This window comes from Vollenhovia emeryi, unplaced genomic scaffold (assembly GCF_000949405.1).
Source record: "Vollenhovia emeryi isolate VEMERY1.0 unplaced genomic scaffold, V.emery_V1.0 DF939126.1, whole genome shotgun sequence".
In the NCBI taxonomy this organism is placed as follows: Eukaryota; Metazoa; Arthropoda; class Insecta; order Hymenoptera; family Formicidae; genus Vollenhovia; species Vollenhovia emeryi.
Window position 1 is genome coordinate 3,145,692 of NW_011967240.1, and position 22,386 is coordinate 3,168,077.

General features: G+C 45.6%; 3 protein-coding genes across 7 annotated transcripts; 2 read left to right on the plus strand and 1 right to left on the minus strand.

The window, feature by feature from the left end:
* Positions 1–1,059: 1,059 nt before the first annotated feature.
* LOC105569022 lies at positions 1,060–6,006 on the plus strand. Of its 2 annotated transcripts, none has more exons than XM_012025141.1 (8): positions 1,060–1,250; positions 2,102–2,330; positions 2,717–2,857; positions 3,148–3,397; positions 3,491–4,074; positions 4,264–4,620; positions 4,705–4,800; positions 4,881–6,006. In XM_012025141.1, exons 2-8 carry the CDS (start codon positions 2,121–2,123, stop codon positions 4,944–4,946), a joined length of 1,704 nt encoding a protein of 567 aa, XP_011880531.1. In that variant the 5' UTR covers positions 1,060–1,250; positions 2,102–2,120; the 3' UTR covers positions 4,947–6,006. The 2 variants fall into 2 exon arrangements, with proteins under 2 accessions (XP_011880531.1, XP_011880532.1); XM_012025142.1 differs by lacking the exon at positions 1,060–1,250 and adding an exon at positions 1,723–1,976.
* A 156-nt stretch (positions 6,007–6,162) lies between these two features.
* Positions 6,163–9,046, minus strand: LOC105569024 (metaxin-2). Its single transcript, XM_012025143.1, has 4 exons — positions 8,731–9,046; positions 7,777–8,356; positions 7,174–7,311; positions 6,163–6,791 (listed from the first exon to the last, which is right to left on the minus strand). The coding sequence occupies exons 1-4, from the start codon at positions 8,774–8,776 to the stop codon at positions 6,731–6,733; spliced, it is 825 nt and encodes a 274-aa protein (XP_011880533.1). The 5' UTR covers positions 8,777–9,046; the 3' UTR covers positions 6,163–6,730.
* A 4,109-nt stretch (positions 9,047–13,155) lies between these two features.
* LOC105569025 (zinc transporter foi-like) lies at positions 13,156–22,283 on the plus strand. 4 transcript variants are annotated; one of them, XM_012025144.1, is made up of 11 exons: positions 13,156–13,532; positions 17,270–17,985; positions 18,055–18,107; positions 18,220–18,463; positions 18,766–18,935; positions 19,031–19,240; positions 19,316–19,448; positions 19,595–19,864; positions 19,947–20,123; positions 20,200–20,387; positions 20,452–22,283. In XM_012025144.1, exons 2-11 carry the CDS (start codon positions 17,280–17,282, stop codon positions 20,596–20,598), a joined length of 2,298 nt encoding a protein of 765 aa, XP_011880534.1. In that variant the 5' UTR covers positions 13,156–13,532; positions 17,270–17,279; the 3' UTR covers positions 20,599–22,283. The 4 variants fall into 4 exon arrangements, with proteins under 4 accessions (XP_011880534.1, XP_011880538.1, XP_011880537.1 ...); XM_012025148.1 differs by lacking the exon at positions 13,156–13,532 and adding an exon at positions 15,185–15,895; XM_012025147.1 differs by lacking the exon at positions 13,156–13,532 and adding an exon at positions 16,538–16,845.
* Positions 22,284–22,386: the final 103 nt, after the last annotated feature.

Genomic DNA, 22,386 nt, shown 5'->3' on the forward strand with positions numbered 1-22,386 from the left:
ATGCAATGATCTTGTACTTAAAATAATCTTAAGTACAAGAGCATCGCACAGGACCTGATTATAGCACGAAACGCAACCAAAATTTCGCAAATCTGCGTTGCCCACTTAGCAAAATGTGCAAATTGGCTACGTAGTTCAATGTCCACGTTTTCAATGTCCACAGAGGGCGTATCGCATTCGTGTATCACGAAAAACGGGGCCGTGACATCTCTCAGGCTTCTCTCTGTTCATAGTCCGTTCTTATATTTAACATTATCTTAAGTATACTCTTAATGCGTTTTCCACCAATCACAGAGCCGTATTAGCGTCTTAAGACAACACTTAAAATGATTTAGAAATAAGAATCGACTATGAATACCGACCATAGTATAACTTATAGTAGGTTCACTCCGTCATTTAATTGTCTCGTTTTGCGTCGATCCCTTCTGCACATTCGACATTGCTCTGGACAGGGGGCAGAGACCAATGAGAAAAAAGTTGTGGGTGCGGTAGTGCGATTTGACAAGTACATACGTATACACGAATAGCACGAAACAAATGACGAAGTGGTTTAGAAATTCATAGTTATGGCAGCAAGGTATCGTGAACAAACCAAGATTAGCTACGGTAGCGAAAACTTTCATTTAGCGTACCAAAGCAGATCAGTTCCTGTTTGACCTACTTTTTCCAGTTTCAAGAATTGAAAAGAGATCAAAACCGACATCAAAGTTAATCTGCACTGGTGGAACAGACAGTAAACGTTAATTCAAAGGCGCGTCACAGTTGACACGAAAATGGCGGACGATGATCCAAATCCCGACTCTCGGGGACTCTATTCCTTTGGCGGGGGGGAGAGGGAGAGTCGCGCAGGAAACGGCAGGCGGCGCGCTCGTCGCGGCCGACCGGATGTTACCCGCGGGGTCGAAACAGCGATTGGACGTGGCCGCGAGCGTCGCCCGGGCGGGAGGGCCGCGTCGGCCGCGCGTCCACCGCGTCGTCGCGCCGGCGGGAATAAATGCGCGGCGACGGCGCGCAGCGCGGCGGCGCGGGCGCGAGCGCGCGGGCCCCGCGCTTGACGCCGCGAGTGCTCGGCCGAACGGCGACGCCGTCCGCCATGTTTGTTGTGTTAGTTTCGGAGGGATGATAAGCGGCACCGCGAACGGCGTCCGGGGGATTTTGAATGAGACGCGTGTGTGAGCCGCGGCCGCGTTACGTCCGTTCCGTGCCGGCGTGCGAGCGCGCCGGCCGCCGCCGACTCGCCGCGGAGCATGGTAAGCAAGCCGCGGGCTGCGCCCCTGGCCGCCCGGCCGGCCCGCGTCGCGCCCCGGCCGCCGATTTTCGCGCGCGGATTTCGCCCCGTCCCGCACGATCGCCTCGCTCCGTGCGGCGGTTCGCCGTCGCCTCCGCCCCGCTGCCCCCTCGACCGTCGTCGTGGCCCGCCGTCGCGGTGCGACGTGACGTCGTGTCGCACTTTTGAAAGCCCCTTTTTTTCCCCCGCGCGCGTCCCCGACGACGACGACGAGCGGGCCGTCCGTCCGCGGTCCTGAGAGCCCGGTCGACCGGCGTCAGACGTCTCTCTCCCGGCGAAACCGCCGCGTCGCGACGCACAGGCGGTGGGCCGCATGTAAATCGATATACCGCTCGCCGTGTGTGAGTGTGTGTGTGCATGTGTGTGTACGCGCGTGTGTCCCGCGCGTTCGCACGCACACGGGCGCGCGCGCTCGCGTACGCGTACGTGCGTGTGCCCCCACGCACACAGGCGCGCCTCCGGAACGCCCCTTTTTTATGAAACGATCGAACTTCTTTCCCGCGCGATCTTCACCCGGCGTGAAAAACGTCCCGCGGCACCTCGGCGGATCCGACAATCGGCTCGGGCCGATACGAGTAACGATTTTTCACATGTGCACTTGGAGGAAGCGCCGCGAGAGAGAAATTAATCGAGGCTCGAAGAGGATTTTTATTTGTTGAAGGAATTTTTTAGTATTCCCGTACGAAAAGTGAGCTTCAAGAAACAAAATTTTTATTGATTAACCAGGGGGGGGGGGGGAATTCGTTCCCTTACGCTTACCTTATTTCCCTTCGGTGAAGGATATCGTTATCGAGATTGGTATTGTGGTTTCAGGACACTTAACTTCGTTGAAATGTGGCTGAGAAGCGAACGGATTAGCAGGAGATTGCGTGGCCGTTTAAGCTTGAGCGGTGTAACGGCATCAAGAGCAACCGGTCATCGAGCGCAGGTTACAGCAGCGAGAAAAGTACAACACATTAGTAATAGTAGCCGAGTAATAACGTCAAGTAAATGCAGCCGACTAAGTCAGTGGCGACGTAGGTCATCCGGTTTTCTAAAAGAAGTAAGCTAAATGTCATTTGCAAAGACGATGGGGGGGGGGGAAGTCCCTTATCATGAGATAAAGCTCCCAATATGAGGTAACCGGCTTTGTGCCAAGTTAATAGGCATCTCCGTTGGTGCCACCGTGAGTTTATTGCCCTTGGAGCGAAAGCTGCTCAGTGGAAAATTCATCGTTGGATCGTGTAATCGTCGCGAAAAAGATCGGCGATTGAATTTAGACGTTGAAAGCCACTTGGAAACCTATCTCGTAATAGGGGACGTTCCTTACGTTCAAGGCAACGTTTCTTCGCATTGCGTCAAAATCTTTGCGGTCTTGTAAAATGAAACGTTCGCATAAATGACAAATCAACGCTAGGACTCTATTAAAAGAGATGATTACTTCCGTAGGCTTGTAAGGAAAATGTTTTACACTTTGCCAAATCCACGCCTATTAGACGGGAGAGGGGACCTCGCAGAAGAAAATGCATAAAGCGTTCGATGGTTACGTCGACTCCTTTGCATCGCGCTCCGCCAATAGACGCAGTTATCGTAAGTTGACTCGCCCGTACGACCGAGTTCTACCACAGTATAACTAGTAGACCCACTCGGTCATTTGTTTCGCGCCGATCCTTTCTGTGCATCCGCCATTATTTTGGTGTGGCCAATGAGACGGATGTTGTGTATGCGGTAGTGTGACAGTGTGAAAGGATTTCGCGCACCAAAGTAATGGCAAAATACCGAAATGATCGAAAACCATCAAAGGTCCGACAGAGAGTGGGCATACTTGTTACACTATGATTCTACGGCCCGATATATCCACAATGTAACACGTTTTGCAGTCCGCTAAAACCGCGTCGCCGTCTAAAGTCTCGGAGGAGTCGAAGGAGAACTGGAATGGCGGGACCGCTCTGCCTCTCTGCTCGCCAGTAACGAATGCGGATTCGCGTGGTTCGATGATACCGCCGGTACATGACTTGAAATCTTCCATACCCAGTGTATCCTCGCTGACGTGTCTAATGCCACCGGTATCCTTAGGATTGCAGTCAGATCTCACGTGCTTGCTCGATGATGAAGGAAGCAAGAGCAACGGTAGCCGTGCAATTGCATACGCCTGTAGTAGTCGAACTAACTTCGCAAATTGTACATTTTTACCTCTCTGGTTTTTTTTGTTCTTTCTTGCAGATACCACACTACCATCGTCGTTACACTACTCCTCCTTGTACACACATGCCGAATCGTCTGCAGACTACTACAGTTTGATGCACTCAATGTCAATATACAACGTCCGTACCGCGTACAACTCGTCCGACAAATACTTCCCGAACGGAGGAAGGTACTCGCTAATCGATAACAATGAAAACCGCAGTGATCTCCCAAAAGATCAATATGCTATTGAAACAGACCCAACAAAATATGAAACAACTGCTGGATATCCCAGTACGAAATACAGTATACCAGCAAGTATGTACAATATAAATCCTCATCATCCATCCGATACGAACGGCAATCTTAGTGACAAATATGATTCCGAGGACGTCGACAGTCGTTATCACGAGGTTGAATACATGGAGGTGGGTAGCGAGGAGATAGTAGAATCTTGCGATGTAGAGAACATGGTTGCTCAAGTTCAGGAGGACTGGGAGGCGTTCGATCCTTACGTCTTCATCAAGCACTTGCCGCCCCTCACGCCGGCGATGAGAGCGAGATGCCCGGCCCTACCACTCAAAACACGGAGCAGCCCGGAATTCAGTCTGGTCCTGGACTTGGTACGCTCGATTGACATGCACATACGCGTACACATAGGCGTCCTAACACGTAATTCTCAGAGATTCTATCATCTACAGGGACAATATGATATTTTACATTATGTTGTGCCATGTAGATGATAGAATTATGGCATTTGTACCGTCATAGGAGCGAGTTGACAGCCACGTTTATCTGTGACTCTTTCGCAGGATGAAACATTGGTTCACTGCAGCTTGCAAGAGCTATCCGACGCGGCATTCCGCTTCCCGGTAGTCTTTCAAGACGTGACGTACACGGTATTCGTTAGAACGCGACCGTACTTCCGCGAATTCCTCGAACACGTCTCGTCGCTCTACGAGGTGATCCTATTCACGGCGAGTAAACGAGTGTACGCCAACAAGCTAATGAATCTGCTGGATCCAACACGGAAGCTGATAAAGTACCGCCTGTTCAGGGAACACTGCGTCTGCGTTAATGGGAATTACATAAAGGATTTGTCCATCTTAGGCAGAGATCTATCTAAAACCGTAATTATCGACAACAGTCCACAAGCATTTGGATATCAGGTAACTTGGTAGCTCGTCATTTGTACGGTATATATCTGACACAATCAGGAATGTACTTGGGAAATCACGTGTGTTTTGTTACAGTTAGAAAATGGTATACCTATAGAAAGTTGGTTTGCCGACCGTTCAGATAACGAGCTAATGAAGTTGTTACCATTTTTGGAAAATCTGGTAAACTGGGTAAGCACCTGTTACTCTATACACTGACTATTCTAAAGAATACAGCTACTTGTTAATTTTTTTAATTATTTTTATCGCAGGGAGGTGACGTGAGGCCGCGCATTAGAGAACAGTTCCGACTATTCAGCTTTCTACCGCCGGATTAATTTAAATAGCGTACACAAAATTGAAGGTTGCCGAAGCATCTCGCGCAACCGACAAAAAGAAAGAAAATACAAAATATCTTAAAGATACTACATAGATAAATAATAGTTATTCCGCGATGCGTAGCATAAGTCGCTATATAATATAACATTTACAATGTTTCACAAATGAATATGCCTGTTGGTATATAGAGATGAAAAATGAAATACATCTAGATCTTTGGAATTACTGTTTTGATCCATTGTTCGCGAAAAGAAGTATCTGTGAGCGAAGACGTTGCATACACATGTGCGATTTTGTTAGAACCGTTCGTTTGGACTTGAAGTTTCAAGTTGGAAAAAAAAATCAAAGGTCAAAAATGTCTGATCATAATAGTCTTGTGATTTACCGTATAGTTTCTATTAATACTTCCAAGCGAATACCAAGTCTCTCCATGACGTGATGATTATATGACCTGTGTATATAATAGACTCGTATCTTACGTACAAAATATTTTTTTTCTTCATCTCGCTAACAAGTGACATGTACGCGATCTCAGTTTGTTTATCTCATTATACTAAGTTTTAAATATTTTTTGAAATTTTATTTAAAATATTTTTCTATTTTTGCGAACTCCGCTGATATTACATTCTGTCATATTTTAATTATGAATCACTACGTAATAATTTTTTTAATTTCTACATCAAGATTGCAATTCTTGAAAGTTCTTGAAAAGATTATGTGTATATATAATTATATATATAAATAAAATTATATATATACATATATACATATACGAAGATGTTAAGAATATCTGTTAATAATTATATAATTATACGCGTGTCATATAATTATATAGTTATACGTGATTACATGTGCTACATTATAAATCTGTGTATAATTCATAGTATAAGGAGCATAGACCGAATGCAGTATCAAAAGGAACAGAGTTAGCAACATAATGTAACAGAAGGCATCGCAGAAATCTTACATCCCGTAGTGTTTATCATAGTTTAAGATTATACTCACATTATGCACAAACACAATTATAATAATAAAGCAAATCGATTGTTACTCGTGAAATTATTTGGACCACGTGCTAATCACCCTGGAACGTTTGCTTTCCGCGTCGCGATTATAAAGCGCTTTTTATTCTCCGTGTTACGACACATCAGCTTGTAATGTTATAGGAAATTGAATGAGAGACATAGCATCAAACACAATGAGATGAGCGGTGTGACACGAGTAGACAGATTGTTTTTTTATTTGCGTTTCAACGGTGCGACTGAAACGCTGGAGACAAGAAATATTAACATAGGCTCAAAAAAAAATTGTATTCAAGTTTTACATGCAGCTATTACAGCATATACACACGATGTATACATCGCACAAGTTGCCTCTCTCTCTCTCTCTCGTACTTGCATGCAATGAACATAAAAATGGAGAGAATGGTGTATTGACTAGAAAATTGCTTCTCCCTGATCTACATTACTGTACAACATCGATGACATAGTCTAACGGCGCGCTTAACGATATACATTACACTATTAATTACATACTTGAATAAAATAATTATAAATATATAAAAACGATTATAAATATCCGTGAACATTGATATGACAGTCGGCGGTGACATTTGATGAGAACGAGAGATTTTTACACCTAATCGACAAGCTTCCGAGAACCGCGCCCCGATTATGCCTCGGCACGTTTTTACTGCCCGACATTGGGATATCGCGTTTGAATTTAGTTTAGACAAAGGTGTTTTCGTTTAATTCGATATCCTCGGCACGGTTGGATCATTGGCTTAATTCTTGAACTCCAGCGTTTCATTAGTCTCACTGTCTATAGCTCGGGAAGAAAAAAAGCTGAAAAACGTTATGTACAGCATTACGCATTTAAAAGACACTGTATCATGGAATGATCAACTTTAATATATATATATCTCATGTTTATAACAACAGTCTATTTAAGTGGTACTACATGTCATGCTTCAACGTTACTCGCACTTCAGATATATCCATCCTGCGGCGAGGGAAAACGAGACACAACTGCCCTTATCGACAACGAGATTGTCGTCGAGCCGTTTATTGGATGTTGCAAAGATTTTCCCTTATACGGTTGTCCTTAGTCGCGTCGGTGGCAAAGCACAGGAACTTCAATTCATGATGAACGTAATCGGTGTACCGCAGCTCGATGTATCTGAAGTCCGAGTAGAGTTCTATCTAATCCCCCGTACGCTGGAAATACCTAATCTCGATGCGTTTACAGAGATTCAGGAGCTTCGGATGGCCCTGCACGATCATAGCCAGCTTGTTGTCGAGCAGCGGCGTCGTGATTATCGTGAATATGTGACCAAAGACCAGGGCGTCCAGCTCGTTGGGTTTGCTACAAAAATCATGCGAGAGGAATCACGTCAATGTCACGTCTCGCGACACGTTGATTTTCGTAAGATCGTTCCATATTTACTTATAAGCTAGACGTATCTCGTTAATTTAGCGACAATGTAAAGGAATGCTCGGAAAGGGGAGGGAGCGACTCGGGCTGCGATTCAAAGCCGTCCCACAGTGTGTCCCTGGAGGACGACTCGATTATCTCAAACTCCTCCGCAATCTCGTTTCGCGCTCCGGAACTGAAGTAGCGGCGCTCGATTCTGAACGTGTGCTCGATAAGCTTGGGAAACTGACGGATCGTCACGGCGACCTCTCGATTGGAGGGGAAGGAGGGTGACGTGAGAGTGCGAACGTGACCATACACCAGGGCGTCGACCTCGGTGGGGCTTATGGAACAGGATTGCAACTTACAAGCGTCAACAAGTAAAGATCAGCCAAGAGAACTGCGAGAACTACTCACTCTTTCCCAAAGAAAAATTCTTCGTCCGCCAGCCTCTCGGATAGCGCTATGCAGCACTTCTTCACGTCGTCGAAGACCTCGTCCAGGCTCTTGTTGTACCAGCCGAGCACGCTCAGCCTCTTTATCACCTCCCGTCTCTTCTGCCAGTTCAAGTAATGATTGAGCGGCCAGGGGTACACGCTTCCGTGCCTCTGCTTCGTCACCCCGTCCAGTATCGTCGGATCCACCCAGCAGATGTACAGCTCCGCGTTGACGAACACGTTGTTAACGAGAGACTGGTACGCCCTCATGTCCACCTTGCCGGCGGGGTCCAGGTGGTCGGACAGGCTTGTCCCTTTGCTCCCTATGTGCGCGACTATGCCGTCAAACTCGGATATCAGCTTCGTGCCGCACTTGATGAAGGGCACGCGGCCGGACGGCGACATGAACTCGGCGTTCTTCCGCGGCTCTATCTGAAAGTCCAGCTGGCACATCTTGAGGAAGGCCTGCACCGCCAGGCAGTTGGCGTTGTCGGGCAGCAGAATCTGCTCCACCTCGTACGGCTGGTACAGGGTGATCGGCTGCGGCCATGGCTCCTGAGCTGCGGGCCAAGAGAATCACAAGCGTTAGCGCGTCGCGCAAGGTTCGCGACTAGGGCTAGTTCTCTCTCTCTCTTGGGACTAGTGGCCCTTAACGTAACACTTACATAATCGCGCACTCGCGCGAGAGACCGACGAGCGAGAAGCTACGACGCGAGGGGGAAAAAGAGAGGAGGCGAACGACGCGGGGGAGACCGACGGACCGACCTTACCGAGGAGTCAGCGGCTGGTACCCGCGACTACTTGCGAATCTCGCGTCGCGGCGAGGCCACGCGCGGTTTTGTTTACGGTGACGCGAGGTTAGGACCCCATCGCGCGGGGCCCGCGGGGGTCTCGCGGGAACGGCGATTCGGACGGCGCGACTTCCAGACGTTACCTTCCAGCTCCACCGCGATCGAGTCGCCCAGCAGTACGTGCGGCATGGCCTGCGACGAGCGTGTACAGACGACGGCGACGACGACGACGCTGCCTCGAGATCCGCGGCGATCGCTCGCGTGAAAAAGCGCCACGGGCGAGCAGCGAGGGACGAGGCACGCGGCGTCTTTTCGCTCACGAGATCCCGCGTACAATATTAACTTAACGCGCGAGATAAACTTGACAGAAGTAAACCGAATGCGGGGGGGAATGCGATTGTAGTTGGATTAATTCGGTCGGTGATTAGCTTAATGATACTCGTTATTGCGTGAACGGAATCGTGTCACGCTTGTATGTTGGGGTCGTCTCGTGTAAGCCCAGATAGCACAACCCTCTAGTAGCACAGTGCATCGGCTAAGCATTGGTCCAATGTGTTAAGCCCGCTGCAGACGATGCTATTTTTTCTGCTGGATTGCTTGCAATCTAATAAATTACTATCGTTGCACCATTCAGCAATCAGGCTTCCTAGTAATTTAGTAAATCGCAAGCAATCCAGCGGGAAAAATAGCATCGTCTGCAGCGGGCTTTAGTTATATTAGATATGCATTGGCCGATATTGTCCATGGAACAAATGTAAATATTGCACGATAATAATTATATAATATTAGATTCATATTGGAAGTGCATTGGCCAATATTTAACAGTGTGATGAAAATATTGATACAATATTAAACCAACATTGCTAAAGACGTATCGGCTAAATGAGAGGAGTCCATCTTATAATATTGAATCAGCATTGGGGATACTAGATTTACATTATTGCGTCAATAATAGCACACATAGTTCTATGAACATTCTTCTGGAGTGCAATGTTCTTATGTGTCGCTATCTGGAAGGTTTTTTTTAGATTTTTCATATTTTGAAATAAAATAAAGAAATTGGTGAAAATTTTTCTCAGAATTTTTAACACTTTTTTCAATAATTTTATAATTTTTTACAAAAATTTTTACCGGGGCTGCTATTTAATCACCGGCGAAGAAAAGGATGATTAATTAGGTTTATTTTAACTTTAATCCAAAAAATATTTTCCATGTTTTATTCTTTGCAACTTGCCATCTTCACTGCATAAATTTTCAATTCCCCGGCGAGTCTTTCAGTTTTGAATCGAGGAATAAATCGAGCTCCCTTTCATACCGCGTTATTTACGGGATGACCCGATATGTACCAAGTTCGCTGCTCCGGTTGAATTAATTACTTAAGCATGATTCTGATTAATTTACTTGGCGACTAACTTGTCAAGCAATATCCATATTAATGTAATAACATAGACATTGTTATTAATGTTTTAATAAACGGGATCGTATTAGAGGCGACGGATTATGCAGTTTGCAATTCGATTAAACGGATTGCCAAATTAATTAATCGGAATTTAATCGAGGTCACTTTTACCGCACAAATCGAGGCACCGATCGAGATGACGCTTCCTCGCTTCTCCCGCGTCGACTCGGGATTCATCCTGAATCAATGACAAACGATGCGACTAAGATCTCCTCCCGGCAGTTATTTGTACATGAAATTATTACGTCGTGTCATGTATGTTATTTATCGAGGAGCAAGTAACCTTCGAGAACTTGAGGCCGGACAGGAACGTGTGCAGGACACGCGCGTGCAGTGACAAATCATCTTTCTTCCCGATATGTGAAAACTCACTCCGATAAGAGTGCATGGTTAGACGGGGAGCCAGTTTGCCCTTCCTGATAAGACTTGTAATTTTCCGCCGTGGCGTACATTCAGTCCAGGCCGGCGTTTTTCCGCGCTTGAAAGGCGAAATAGACGAGCGATCAGACGTATGTACGTACATTGGCGATGATGAGAGACGGGAGGGGGTTTAAACAAACAAAGGACAAACCTAAATCCTAATTTTCCAGGCGATATTTTTCAACTTTCGTTTCTTTTTTTTTATGCTTCGGAACTGAAACGCGTCTCCCAGCTTTCGTTACCACTGGTTAGCAACATCGTTCACCAACGTGGTCAATAAAAGTCATTTAATCTGCCAGATTAATTTCGCCGGCGGCTTTTAACGCGAGAGATTTGACGCGTCATTCCACTCGGCACGAGAGATTCGATTTAAAAAAGATCGCCACGAGGCACAAAGTGTACTTCGGCGAAGCTGAGGACAAACTGACACGCGCGATTCGGATATCGGGTCGTTCCATAAATGAAGGCGTTATTTTAACAGTGGCACAGCTCCGTTTCCATTAATTTCGAGGTGTTCGGCTTATTAAGCTAAATAGAGGGAGGAAATTCGCGGGAGTCGAAATATTCGAAGAAATTCGTGGAACTGGACGGACGTGCCGGTTTCAAAATAAAAAGACTACTCTTGCGCGACCCCGAGAGTGCAGTTAACTTCAGTTTCAACAAAAAGTCAAGTTGTACCGCTACTAAAATAGCGCCTTCAAATAATGCAGTATGAATTAAAGATAGCTCGATACATTTATTCCTCGGCTGAAAACCGGAAGACTTTTGTCACCCGCTGGAATCGAAAATTTAAGATTAAGGTGGAAAGGAGTTGACAATTATAATAATAGAAGATATATTCTGGATTAAAGTCAAAGTTTACCTCTACAAAGGTAAACTTCGGCGTTCAAATTGCGCCATGATTGGATAAAATTCAAATGTCCACGGTGGCCCGTTTCCGTGTGTCGTTTTGCAATGTCAGAAATCACGCGAAAGGGGGGGGGGGGAAATTGATCGTGTCAGTCCAAGTAATCCGGAGCAGCAATCGCACGTTGCAAATTGCGTACTCGGTTTGTCGCTGACGAACTCGAACGCGATGTCAAGATCGATCGCACAGTCGGAGCCTTCCGGGTGGCCCGAGGGGGCGGGAGGAGAAAAGGAGGGGGGGGGGCAGGAGTTCGCTCTGAACGTCGAAGCATATGTTTGTGATCGATCGCGATTAATTGCGGTGGACGATTGGCATGCGAGCGTGACGTTTGTCGCCTCGCCGCCGTCACACGATCCCATTGGCCGGCGAGGCCTCGCCGAAAATCGAATTAAATCCCATCGAGACGACAGTCGCCGATACTGGAACCCGACATCACGCTCGACTGAAAAAATTTTATGAGAGAGAGAGAGAGAGAGAGAGAGAGAGGTGGGAAAAGGAGGAAAGAAGATGGAAAAGTTGTCGATTTGGTTTCGCTTCATTATACAAACATTGGAAAGTTAGAGGAAGAAACCGAATCAGCATCGGATCGCGATTCCAAGAGAATGCAAATTCACGCGTGTTTCGACGACGGACCCGTCGTGCCTGCTCCTCCGGGACGCAGACTTTTACGATACATTAAATATTATTCACCTAGACACCAAGGCCCGTATTCTGAATCCTCTTTTATCGATAAAGCGCCTCTAAAAGTGGCTTGTAGCCAATCGGAAGGTTCATTATTCTGGCGAAAATATACGTTTATAAGAAGTTTGTTTAAATGTCGTTGAGTCGATGCTTTATTTGAGTTTTAAAACATTTATTGAATTGTTTGTGGGATATAAATTTACAGACGGAGTTGTTTACGACATGTTCACGGTTACAAGTGTTTCAAGTTGCGTTTAATGATACAATGTCAAACGTTGCCATTATATAGTTTTCTAAGTGTTTGTAAAATGTTATTGTCGGTAAAGAATTAACCAAGTGTTTGCAACGTACTTCCAAACTCTTCATAAACAATGTAACTATCGATAAAACTCTTCGCAAATAAATACAAACATCACCTCTCGCTTAAAATTTTCGCCAGGGTAGCCACTTTTTAAGGCGCTTTTATTTAAGTTTGCGATCCTCGCGACAGAATTGCCGATACTCGGAATATGCAGAACTCTGCAGGAAAGCATTTTAAGTCGTCCAAGGAATCGCTTCTCCCGTGGGTCAATTCTGTATCTTCGCAAGGAGAAGAAAAAGTTAGGATGATGTCAATTCGATGTCATATTGACCAAATTTGTGTCAAATGACCAAAATTTGACATAAATTTGGTCAATATGACATGAAATTGACATCGTCCTGACTTTTTCTTCTCCTTGGGTTACACTGTAGTGAAAACGCTAAAAGTGAGTAGCTCTATTTCTATCCGTCCCCTTAGAAAGAGACAAGGCTGCTCACTTTCAGCATTTTCACCATGTTGCAAGATACAGAGCTGACCCCATGAACTTTCCGACATCACTTAGGACACACCCTGTACAACTAAAATCCAATCTGTGTATTAAACGAGCAATCGAAAAAAGCGCGTTGAATCGAAAGATTGCCGGGTCGCGGCGAGTCGCCGACGGTGTCCTTCTTCTCCCTCATCCTCCTCCCGAACGACGTTTTCGCGTGTGTGCACGCGTACACGCACGCACGCGCGCGCGCGCGCGTAAACGCGCGATAGAGGAGCATCGCCGTTGCGCAAACGGCGCGCAACGTCGGCCAACCGGCGGGCCGCCAGTCTACCTAAGTCCATCGTTCGCGCCGTGCGGCGATCTTCCTGCGCTACGTTCAGAGCGTACATACAGACCCGTACTTGTTGCTTGCGGGCGCGCGACGCAGTTCGTGCGGGCACAGACAGAGACGGGGCAAGAGCGAGAAGGAGAGAGAGGGAGAGAGCGGCAGGGAGCGAGTGCGAGAAGGAGGGCGCGAAGAAGCAGCGGCCGGTCGGAGAAGAGAAGAGACGAGACGAGACGAGACGAGGCGAGAAGGGAAGAGAAGGGAAGGAAGCGGGAAAGAAAGGGAAGGCCACACGCACCGGCCACGCACGGCTCTCCACGCGACACCTCCGTGTCGCACGCGCGGACCACGCAAGCCGGGTGAGAGACAGAATGAGAAGGAGCCCCGCGAAATGCCGCGGCGGCGATTACGCCGCGCCGTCCGCCGTCGCCGCTCGCGATCGTCGCCGACGTACGTCGGCACGCGACGGCGGGGCCGCCGGGCAGCCTCGATCGAGCGACGACACGTATCCCCGGCGACCCCGCCGCGAGGGCTGCGAGCCCTGGCCTTCCTAACCTAAATTCTAAATTCTGTCAGTCGACGCTGTGCCGAACGGTACGTCGAGGAAGGGGAGGAGGTGAAGGAGGAGGAGGCGGAGGCGAAGGAGGACGACGACGAGGTATTCCGTGCACGCTGATCCCTCGCCTTCCCCTCTCTCTCTCTCTCTTTCTCTCCTCCTCCTCTTCGTCTCCCACCTCCGATTTTTTGACAGCTAAAAATACAGTTTTTGACGACGGCTACGCCGCGACGGTTCCGGCGCCGGCCGTAATTCTCGACTTTTCCGCGTTCGCGAAGGTCCCCCCCAAGGAAATCCTTCGCGCGCGCTCCGTCCTCTCTTTTTTTCTCTCCTCCACCCGCGAAAAAAAGAAAATAAAAAGAGAGGAGCGAGAAGGAACGGCGCCCCGGCGCCGTTTCGATCGAGGCGCAACCGCGGATCGAGATCTCGCGTCGATCCGCGTCTAGCTTCATTGTTTACCGATCGTGCGCGGCACGCGTGGCTGCGTGGCATTGCGTGGCCGCCGTGGGCCTCGCGTCGCGGACGCGTGGCATCGCGTACTCCCGCGATTATCGAGAGATTATCGGGAGGGGGGGAAAAAGGGCGCGAGCGAACACCGCATGCCGATGTCGAATCGCCCGCCGGACATGAATGAACGAACGCATACCGCGGGGCTCGGGTATCGGTTTCGCCTTCGCCGTTATCGAATCGCGACGCCCGCGGCTCGTGGGAACCGATAATCGAACGCGCGGCGTTCCGATGTTCCGATCTTCGCGAAACCGACAGCCTGCTCTTCCGCTGGAGCAAGTTTTTCGCGAAGCGCACTGGAGACAGAATTCTGCGGCTACGTCCGTCGTTTCAAATGCAGCGACCCGAACCGCCCCGAGGAGAAACGAAGATCAAGATGATGTCAATTTGATGTCATATTGACCATAACATGACGTAAATTCGGTCAATCTGACATCGAGTTGACATCTTGATTTTCATTTACGTCGTACTATGGTCGATATGGCACCAAATTGACGTCATCTCGACTTTTCATTTCTCCTTGGGTGTAGGCCTCAATTACGATTCCGTGCGCGGTTCTTCCTTTTGTACTAGAAATAATCTTCTACGCCAGCGAACGTGAAGACCGAACTTTTGTCAGGTTCCTCAAACTGTATGTGATGTTTTTTTTTACAGATAAAAAATTGGAGCATTTTGTATTCTACCCAGACAGTACGCAATATTTATGAAATATTTACAAGTCCTCGCAACATGACTTTTGCAAGGCGTACAGAATTATATATATATACATAATTTATTAGCTTCAGCTTGCAGCCAAGAAGCGGACTTGGTTTACAATATGTTCCTAACTCATTCATTCTTGCATACTTATTTCCGTCCTCCCTATTTTCATCCTCGCATGTTGTGACCAGTGTTTCTAATTGCTTTATCTACTCACTTAGTTTACTTGTATTTGAAGCCTAACAATTCTCAGCTCAGCTTTATTCTACGTTAAATTTTTAGCCCGTTTGTACTTACACTTGTATGGATCTTATATTCCTTATTTATACTTTATTTGTCTTACATTGATCTTATATTATTTACATTTCTTTCTCTTCTTTTTCTCTCCTTAAACTTCGCCACCTGCTTTCTCTTTCCATCCATAGCTTCCTTATAGTATTCCCTTTTGCCGTATCTAATCGCTCCATATCTTATTCGCAAGGCGTACAGAATTAAAAATGGCGCATGTGGTCCATCGCTGCACAACCGCATCCAATTATTCCCCTATTGGATTATTAAAGTAAGCCCACATATTCCCACAATGCTGATTGATACTTGGAAATTTCCGGTGTTTTCAGGTGCACTCGGGCTTTTCACCCGTTAATCGAGAATTCCAAGATAACGTCGGAGCGCACGCGAGGAGAGAAACGCTAAGCGCATAGATAAGCCGACGATTTTCTCGCGTTTTTCCTGCGGATTCAAGCGCCGCCCCCTCCTGATCGAGTCTCCCAAGATAACGTTGGAGTGCGCGCGAGGAGGAGAACAATTGCCGCAAATAAATCAGCTTATTTGTCACGCTGGATCGAGAGCAGCGGATCGGAGAGTCGAGTCCTCGCGCGTAGGACGACGGCGGCGACGCAGTCGACTTAGCAGGCCGTGCCGTTTTCGGATTGTTCCGACGGAACAAACGGCGACGTCGGGGTCGGTCCTTTTACAGAGGCACGCGCAGCGCCGAGTAAACGCCACGTCCGGACGCTCACGTGCGCGCGTGCATAAGCTTTATTTTAATCTCTTTCGCGCTCTTTTAATGCCCAACGGGCTCGGTCATCTCATGGAGAAGTTAATCGTTATTTTATATTTAGCCGGGTTCAGCTGCATAGTTTTATTGTGATGCGCGCACGAGAGAGCGTGCTTTTAATATAGATTAGAGATATGTATATACACATTTATACGCACATACGCACGCGCGCGAGCGCGCGCGACAGAAGAATGAGTCAGACCAGCGCGCATTGCATAAGATGTCGCGGGGCTGGATGGGACTATGATCTAGACTTAAACCGTAGATTACTTGTATCAATAAATGCGGCGCGCTGGACAGATATCTGAGGCTCGATTCTTGAATTCCTTCAAAGGAGAAACGTATACGAGAGTAATGCTCTTAGAGAAAAGTTGCAAGTTGATCGGGCTATTCGCGTGGTCTTTAACCAATCGACTTTTAACTTCTTTTTTTTATGAGAGTAGGAATTTCGCATGCGTTTCTCTCTCGAATGAATTGAAGAATCGAGCCCGTGTACGAAGCGGGCGGCGAATACGAGCGGCGTTCGCCCGACGAAATAGGCGGTGGCAGCCCGGGAGGAAAATTTTTTCCGAATGTTCTTGCGCGCTGTTCTTGTACACACTCCTTGTACTTTTCTTACTACCGTCCTTGTAATAATTTATTTTTATTGCACCAATTATTAATGCGAATCACCGAAACGTAACGAAAGCGAAGGTCAAACTATATTTTCTAAATAATTTGTTTTGAGCGCCGCCTTATAAACCTTGTCGTTTATAAAGACACGCTTTGTTGTACTTTGACGTTTGCTAAATGCTGTCGCAAGACCCGTCCAGCTCGCGATGAAGCTATCGCGGCTCCTGAGTACGTTCGTCATGTAAGTAGGCAAGTCACGCCGCACAAAACAGCTTGGAACTCCCTTCCGCGTAAATTATATATTATTTGTAAAATCGTACCTATTATTACAATATAGTTTACCGGTAATTAGGGCGAGAAAATAAACGGAGTTACGATAAGAACACCAGGAGATACCCTGTGAGGAACTAGAGAAAAACTAAAACGCCGTTATCGCTATTATTTGATTACTGTACTATCTGGTTATACTTGACATTATCATGGAACTTTACAGATAATTGCTTCCTGCGCTACGTTATGCGATTGGCAAATATATAAAATTAGTTCTCCAGCGAGCGCATGCAGTTGACGGTTCGCGCGTGTTTCGACTCTTCGGCACATGCGGGATTGGTAGCCGAGATGTTGCTCGTGGTGTACATACTGATGAGTGCGTGCTCTGCTTTCAGGAGACTCGTCATGTCGCATCACATCGTTACCGTATGCGTGGTGTGCGTGCTGTGCGCCGCGCACGTACCCTGCTCGGCGCACACGAATCTGACGACACCGGACAACTCTGCAACGAACGGCAAAAGTCACGCGGGTCCAGACACGCGGGGACAACCGTTGTGGTCGCCGCCGCCGCCGTCGCCGCCGCCGATAAGACCTAGAGATGTGCAGTCGTACTCGAGGAACCAACAGAGATACAATCCGAGTAACTTGACTAGCAATAAGCACGACGCTGTAAGATCTCATATTGCGCGACACATTGATAGTAACAATAATAGTGTCTCGGTAACCGCTGATGCGATATCGACCGCGCCACGTAAGAAGGAGATGACGGAGAGCTTCAAGGGCGGTGGAAGCCTGCAGGACACGCGACCGTCAGTCGGGAGCGCGGATGTGCCCTCGGTGAACTCGAGGGATGCGGAGCTTCTGGAGCGTCTTTCTCAAACGGAGTTGCCAGGTGCCGAGCAACGGTCCACGCGATCTGGCAAAGACTTGCGTACTGTTAATAGGTCTAGAGTAAAAAGGGACGTGAACGAGAGGTACTTCATGCAGAAGATCTTCGAGGCCTACGGTGATGGAACGAGTATAACAATGGAAGGTTTTGAGAAACTTATACGAAAACTGGGTCTACTGAGATTATTGACGGACGAATCGAAGGTGGATGACACCGACAAGGGTATGTACAGAATTAAATCGTCGATATAGAGAACTGATGAACTTATTGATGAATTTCACTGTGTTACAGCCGGTAGAAATTTCCCAAAAGGCCTACTTAACGCGGATAATAACAAAGAAAGGGTAAGATAAATACGTAAGGCGCACTGTTCATCAAAACAATATGTAATTCACGAATATGAAATCTTGCATTGAAACAGCTGTACTGTTTATAACGCCGATACTCTTATTCCAGTGCTTAAACAGCCTAGAGTTGCTGGGCACTGTGGCCCAAGACATGCACTACGCAAACAGCACTAATGCAACGACGTTGCCCAGTTGGCTTTTCGAACGCGTGTGTCCGGTTCTCGTGTACCAATTAACGGCCGAATCCAGCTCGGAGAGGAACGGCTGTATACGAGTACCCGAGAATTACAAGCCTGTCGTGCCAGTCGATAAGTTTTATACTACGGAGGATTCGGCGCGCAATAGCGTAAAAGGTATATTATACCAGCAGAACGCAATGATGAATCTTGCCCAGGAGGGGGGAACTGCTGACAAAAATTTTGTACACCAATGCCCACTAATGCCCAGTGGGCATTGCTTTATCTTATTATCTTATTTTATCTTTATTGCCCCAGCAAGACCTAGTGCCCAAAAAATGCCTAACAATGCCCAGTAATGTCGCAAATCTGTACACCACAATGCCCTCGGCGGTTTTCCCCTCTCAGATCTTGCCTCAAGAGTCAGGCATCGTTGATGAAGGACGACGAAAACAATTTATCACTTTTATTTATTTCAGTCTGGGTATATTCAATAGTTAGTATTTTCGTAATTAGTCTTAGCGGGCTGCTCGGCGTAGTAGTAATTCCGATCATGGGAAAGAATTATTACCATCACGTGCTACAGTTTCTAGTTGCGCTGGCCGTAGGTACTTTAACCGGTGATGCCTTTATCCATCTATTACCACACGTAAGTTTTTTTGTTTTTACTTTATCAAGATATTACATGCGCCCGTAGCAGAACAACGGTTTAATATCGCAATGATTTCTCTCTCGCGTCTTTAGGCGATGATGCCTCAGCATGAACACGACGAACATCAGGAACATGGACATCATCACGACGAGAACGGGTCGTCGATTGATCATATGACTCTGCATAGCATGAACATGTGGAAAGGACTAGTCGCTATGATGGGCTTCGTAACGTTCTTCTTCACTGAGAAAGCGTTAAATGTGATATCCGAATGGCGGAAGCACTGGCAGCATAAGAAAAAGGTAAATAAAGGAGGAAGCTTCGTTGTAAACGCGTTATCCTCCTACACGGTTGTATAAACCAGTAAAAATTGTTAGTTGCCTACGCGCGTGAGAGTGATGAGGGAGAGTAATGATGGGCCAAACAGCCATGTCGTTGGTGAAAAGCTGTGCAAACACAAATACTCTTCGTACCCGTATTGTTACGGCGAGATCGCCAGCGAAACTCAAGGTAACAGATGTTCTTTGTGTGAAGTACGTATTAAATTTCGAGATTACCACTGCGTCTTGATCAAAATAGAGCAGCTCATCGCGTCAACGTACGCGCCCCAGTAAATTGAAGAGTAAAAATAATCAGTGTTGGAAATATATGTATAGATAATCATCACAAACGCCGAGTGAACCATCACGAGAGACCACCTATCATCGAGGAGGAGAAACCATTAACATCCAACTGCAATTCCGTCACAAAGATCGTGACCAACGACATGGAGAAAAAGCCAAAGGACGAATGGAGAATGGACGATCCAATTGTGAACGCTAAGAAAAGTACCGACGGTGCCGATGTGTCGCTAAACGAATCAGAGAGCTACACTGTCATCCTACGCGAACACGAGACCAAACATCATGGCCATAGTCATTCCCATGGTACGTTTTAAATAAGATATAAATATACTGTAATCTTACGCAGTGTGCATGTTATACAACAGTGTAAACGTTTCGATTCCAGGTCACGTACACTCCGCTCCTGAATCGATGTCCAATGTGGCTTGGATGGTCGTGATGGGTGATGGTTTGCACAATTTTACGGACGGTATGGCTATCGGGGCGGCTTTTTCAGCGAACATCGCAGGCGGATTCTCCACGGCTATCGCTGTCCTCTGCCACGAGTTACCTCACGAACTCGGTATTGTCTCCCCGATCAATAATAGTATACCTGTAAACATGCATGCACAGTTAATAATGTGAGCGTTTTTGTACAGGTGACTTTGCGGTACTGCTAAAAGCTGGCATGAGCATCAAACAGGCTGTTTTTTACAATTTATTATCTTCACTTCTCTGTCTGGCCGGCATGATAGGTGGAGTTTTGTTAGGAAATACTCCCGATGCCACCAGCTGGATATTCGCAGTTGCCGCTGGAATATTTATATATATAGCATTAGTAGACATGGTGGGTATATCTATCGTAACTCCAGAAGTATGAATGAAACGCTAATTACCTCGTTTCTCCTTAGGTACCAGAATTGTCGTCGAGTCATTCCGCGGAGAGTGGTTCACGATTACAGTGCATTTGGCAAACTTTAGGTTTATCTACAGGCCTCGGAATTATGCTACTTATCGCCGCCTACGAGCACGATCTTAAACATATTTTCGATAAATAGATTTATAAATAACTGCTCTTGTATTGATGTTACAAAACAAAACCGCTTCCTATTACGTTCCAATTGTGGCATCTTTTTTTCTATTTAATCTCGATCCCTAACAGTCCTTTAGCACTTATTATTGCAGTGAGAACAAGTCTTTCTCTTTCTTTCTCTCTCCCTTCCCCCCCTCTCTCTCTCTCTCTCTAAAACAATCATTTTGTTTTGTATATTTGGGAAAAGAAAGAACGTAATAGGAAGACTACACAAGTTAGATCGCAATTTAGACAAAGGGGACAATATCCGAACTAGGATTGATGGTAAAAATACTTCAGAGGAGTGAAAATGTTGAATTCCGAAAAAATAGGATTTCTATTAGACAGAGTATCAATAATCGAATTGTCAAACAATCGAATCACCGCCATTAATTATTTCCAAACTAATTGTATGAAAGATATTTCTACATTTTTTCTAAGATTACTTGGAGATACTCGTATCGAGTGAACAAAATTAATTTTCTTTGTCATAGTAATGAATGATTTACCTATGTAAATAATCGTCAACGACTGAATGATCTTGAAAAAATTAGCAAATTTTTCTTCACAGTAATCGCATGTCAACGACATTAGTTATTACATTAATTCACGTTCATTACTATTAAATGTACGATATTGATGGAGTATCGTGTACAGTATTGTTTCACGAATGAAAGATTAATTTTGTATTAAACTATGTAGTCCACACACAGATTGATGATGGCGGTTAATATTTCTAATTATCAACTGGCTGGAATAATGGTACAAGAGTATATCTAAGTATTGTTAGTTTGCAGCAAATTTGTGATAATTTTGCAAACAGTTACTTACGAATCAATGTACATTTCATTATAGATATACAATTGTATTATCACAAGATTCTTAATGTTGTAATATTTCTCGCAATTTAAATAGATCATGTAAGAATGGGAGTTGGTATTTTAACTCTTGTTATATTTTTTTTACAAGAGAGAAAAGTGGGCTACACGATCTGAAAAACAGATTTGCCCGACGAATCAACATGGCTTAGGTGAGATATCATACATGACAATATGTGAAACTTGTATTTATGTTTATAACACACGAGTGTTTATTTTCGCCAAATATTAATAATAACGATAATATTAATAATTATAATGATAACGATAATGATAGTAATAATTTTAGGATTTTATATACACCGTACTGTGAAAATACTAAGAACTTTAATTTTTCTCACGTTGCCACTTTTACTTCATGATCGTTGTGATGCATATGCATATTGGTATGCATTTAAATATAGCGAGAAATTGTAGCTATGTAAGGAAATTGTACGTTGCTATGATACATTGACTTTTCAAAAATTATTGCTATTCTGTCGAAAATTCAATTCCATCCATATGTCAATATGTACAAGTTCCTCTTTTAAGTATATATAATTAGCATTAATAACATATGTGTGTTTCTAATTGTGGCACTGAAATTTTATTTTTTTTTGCTCTCGCTAAATTCCAAACTATTTCACTTTAAGTACAGGGAATGTACGCTAATTTCGCTCTAAAAGAACATTTTGTACAACTAATAATGCATACGTGCAATTTTAGTTATTTTTATAGAAAATGTAAAGAGCGTTATGTTCTTGTAAAATTAATTTTGTTCACGCTCAACTGATTTAAACTACTGAAATACAAATAAGTTGTATTCTTTTGATAAGAAAATGGAACCGTCATATGGGTGATTTTGTTAATTGGTATTCAAATTTGACATTTTCTCGAGTATCCAGATATTAATATCT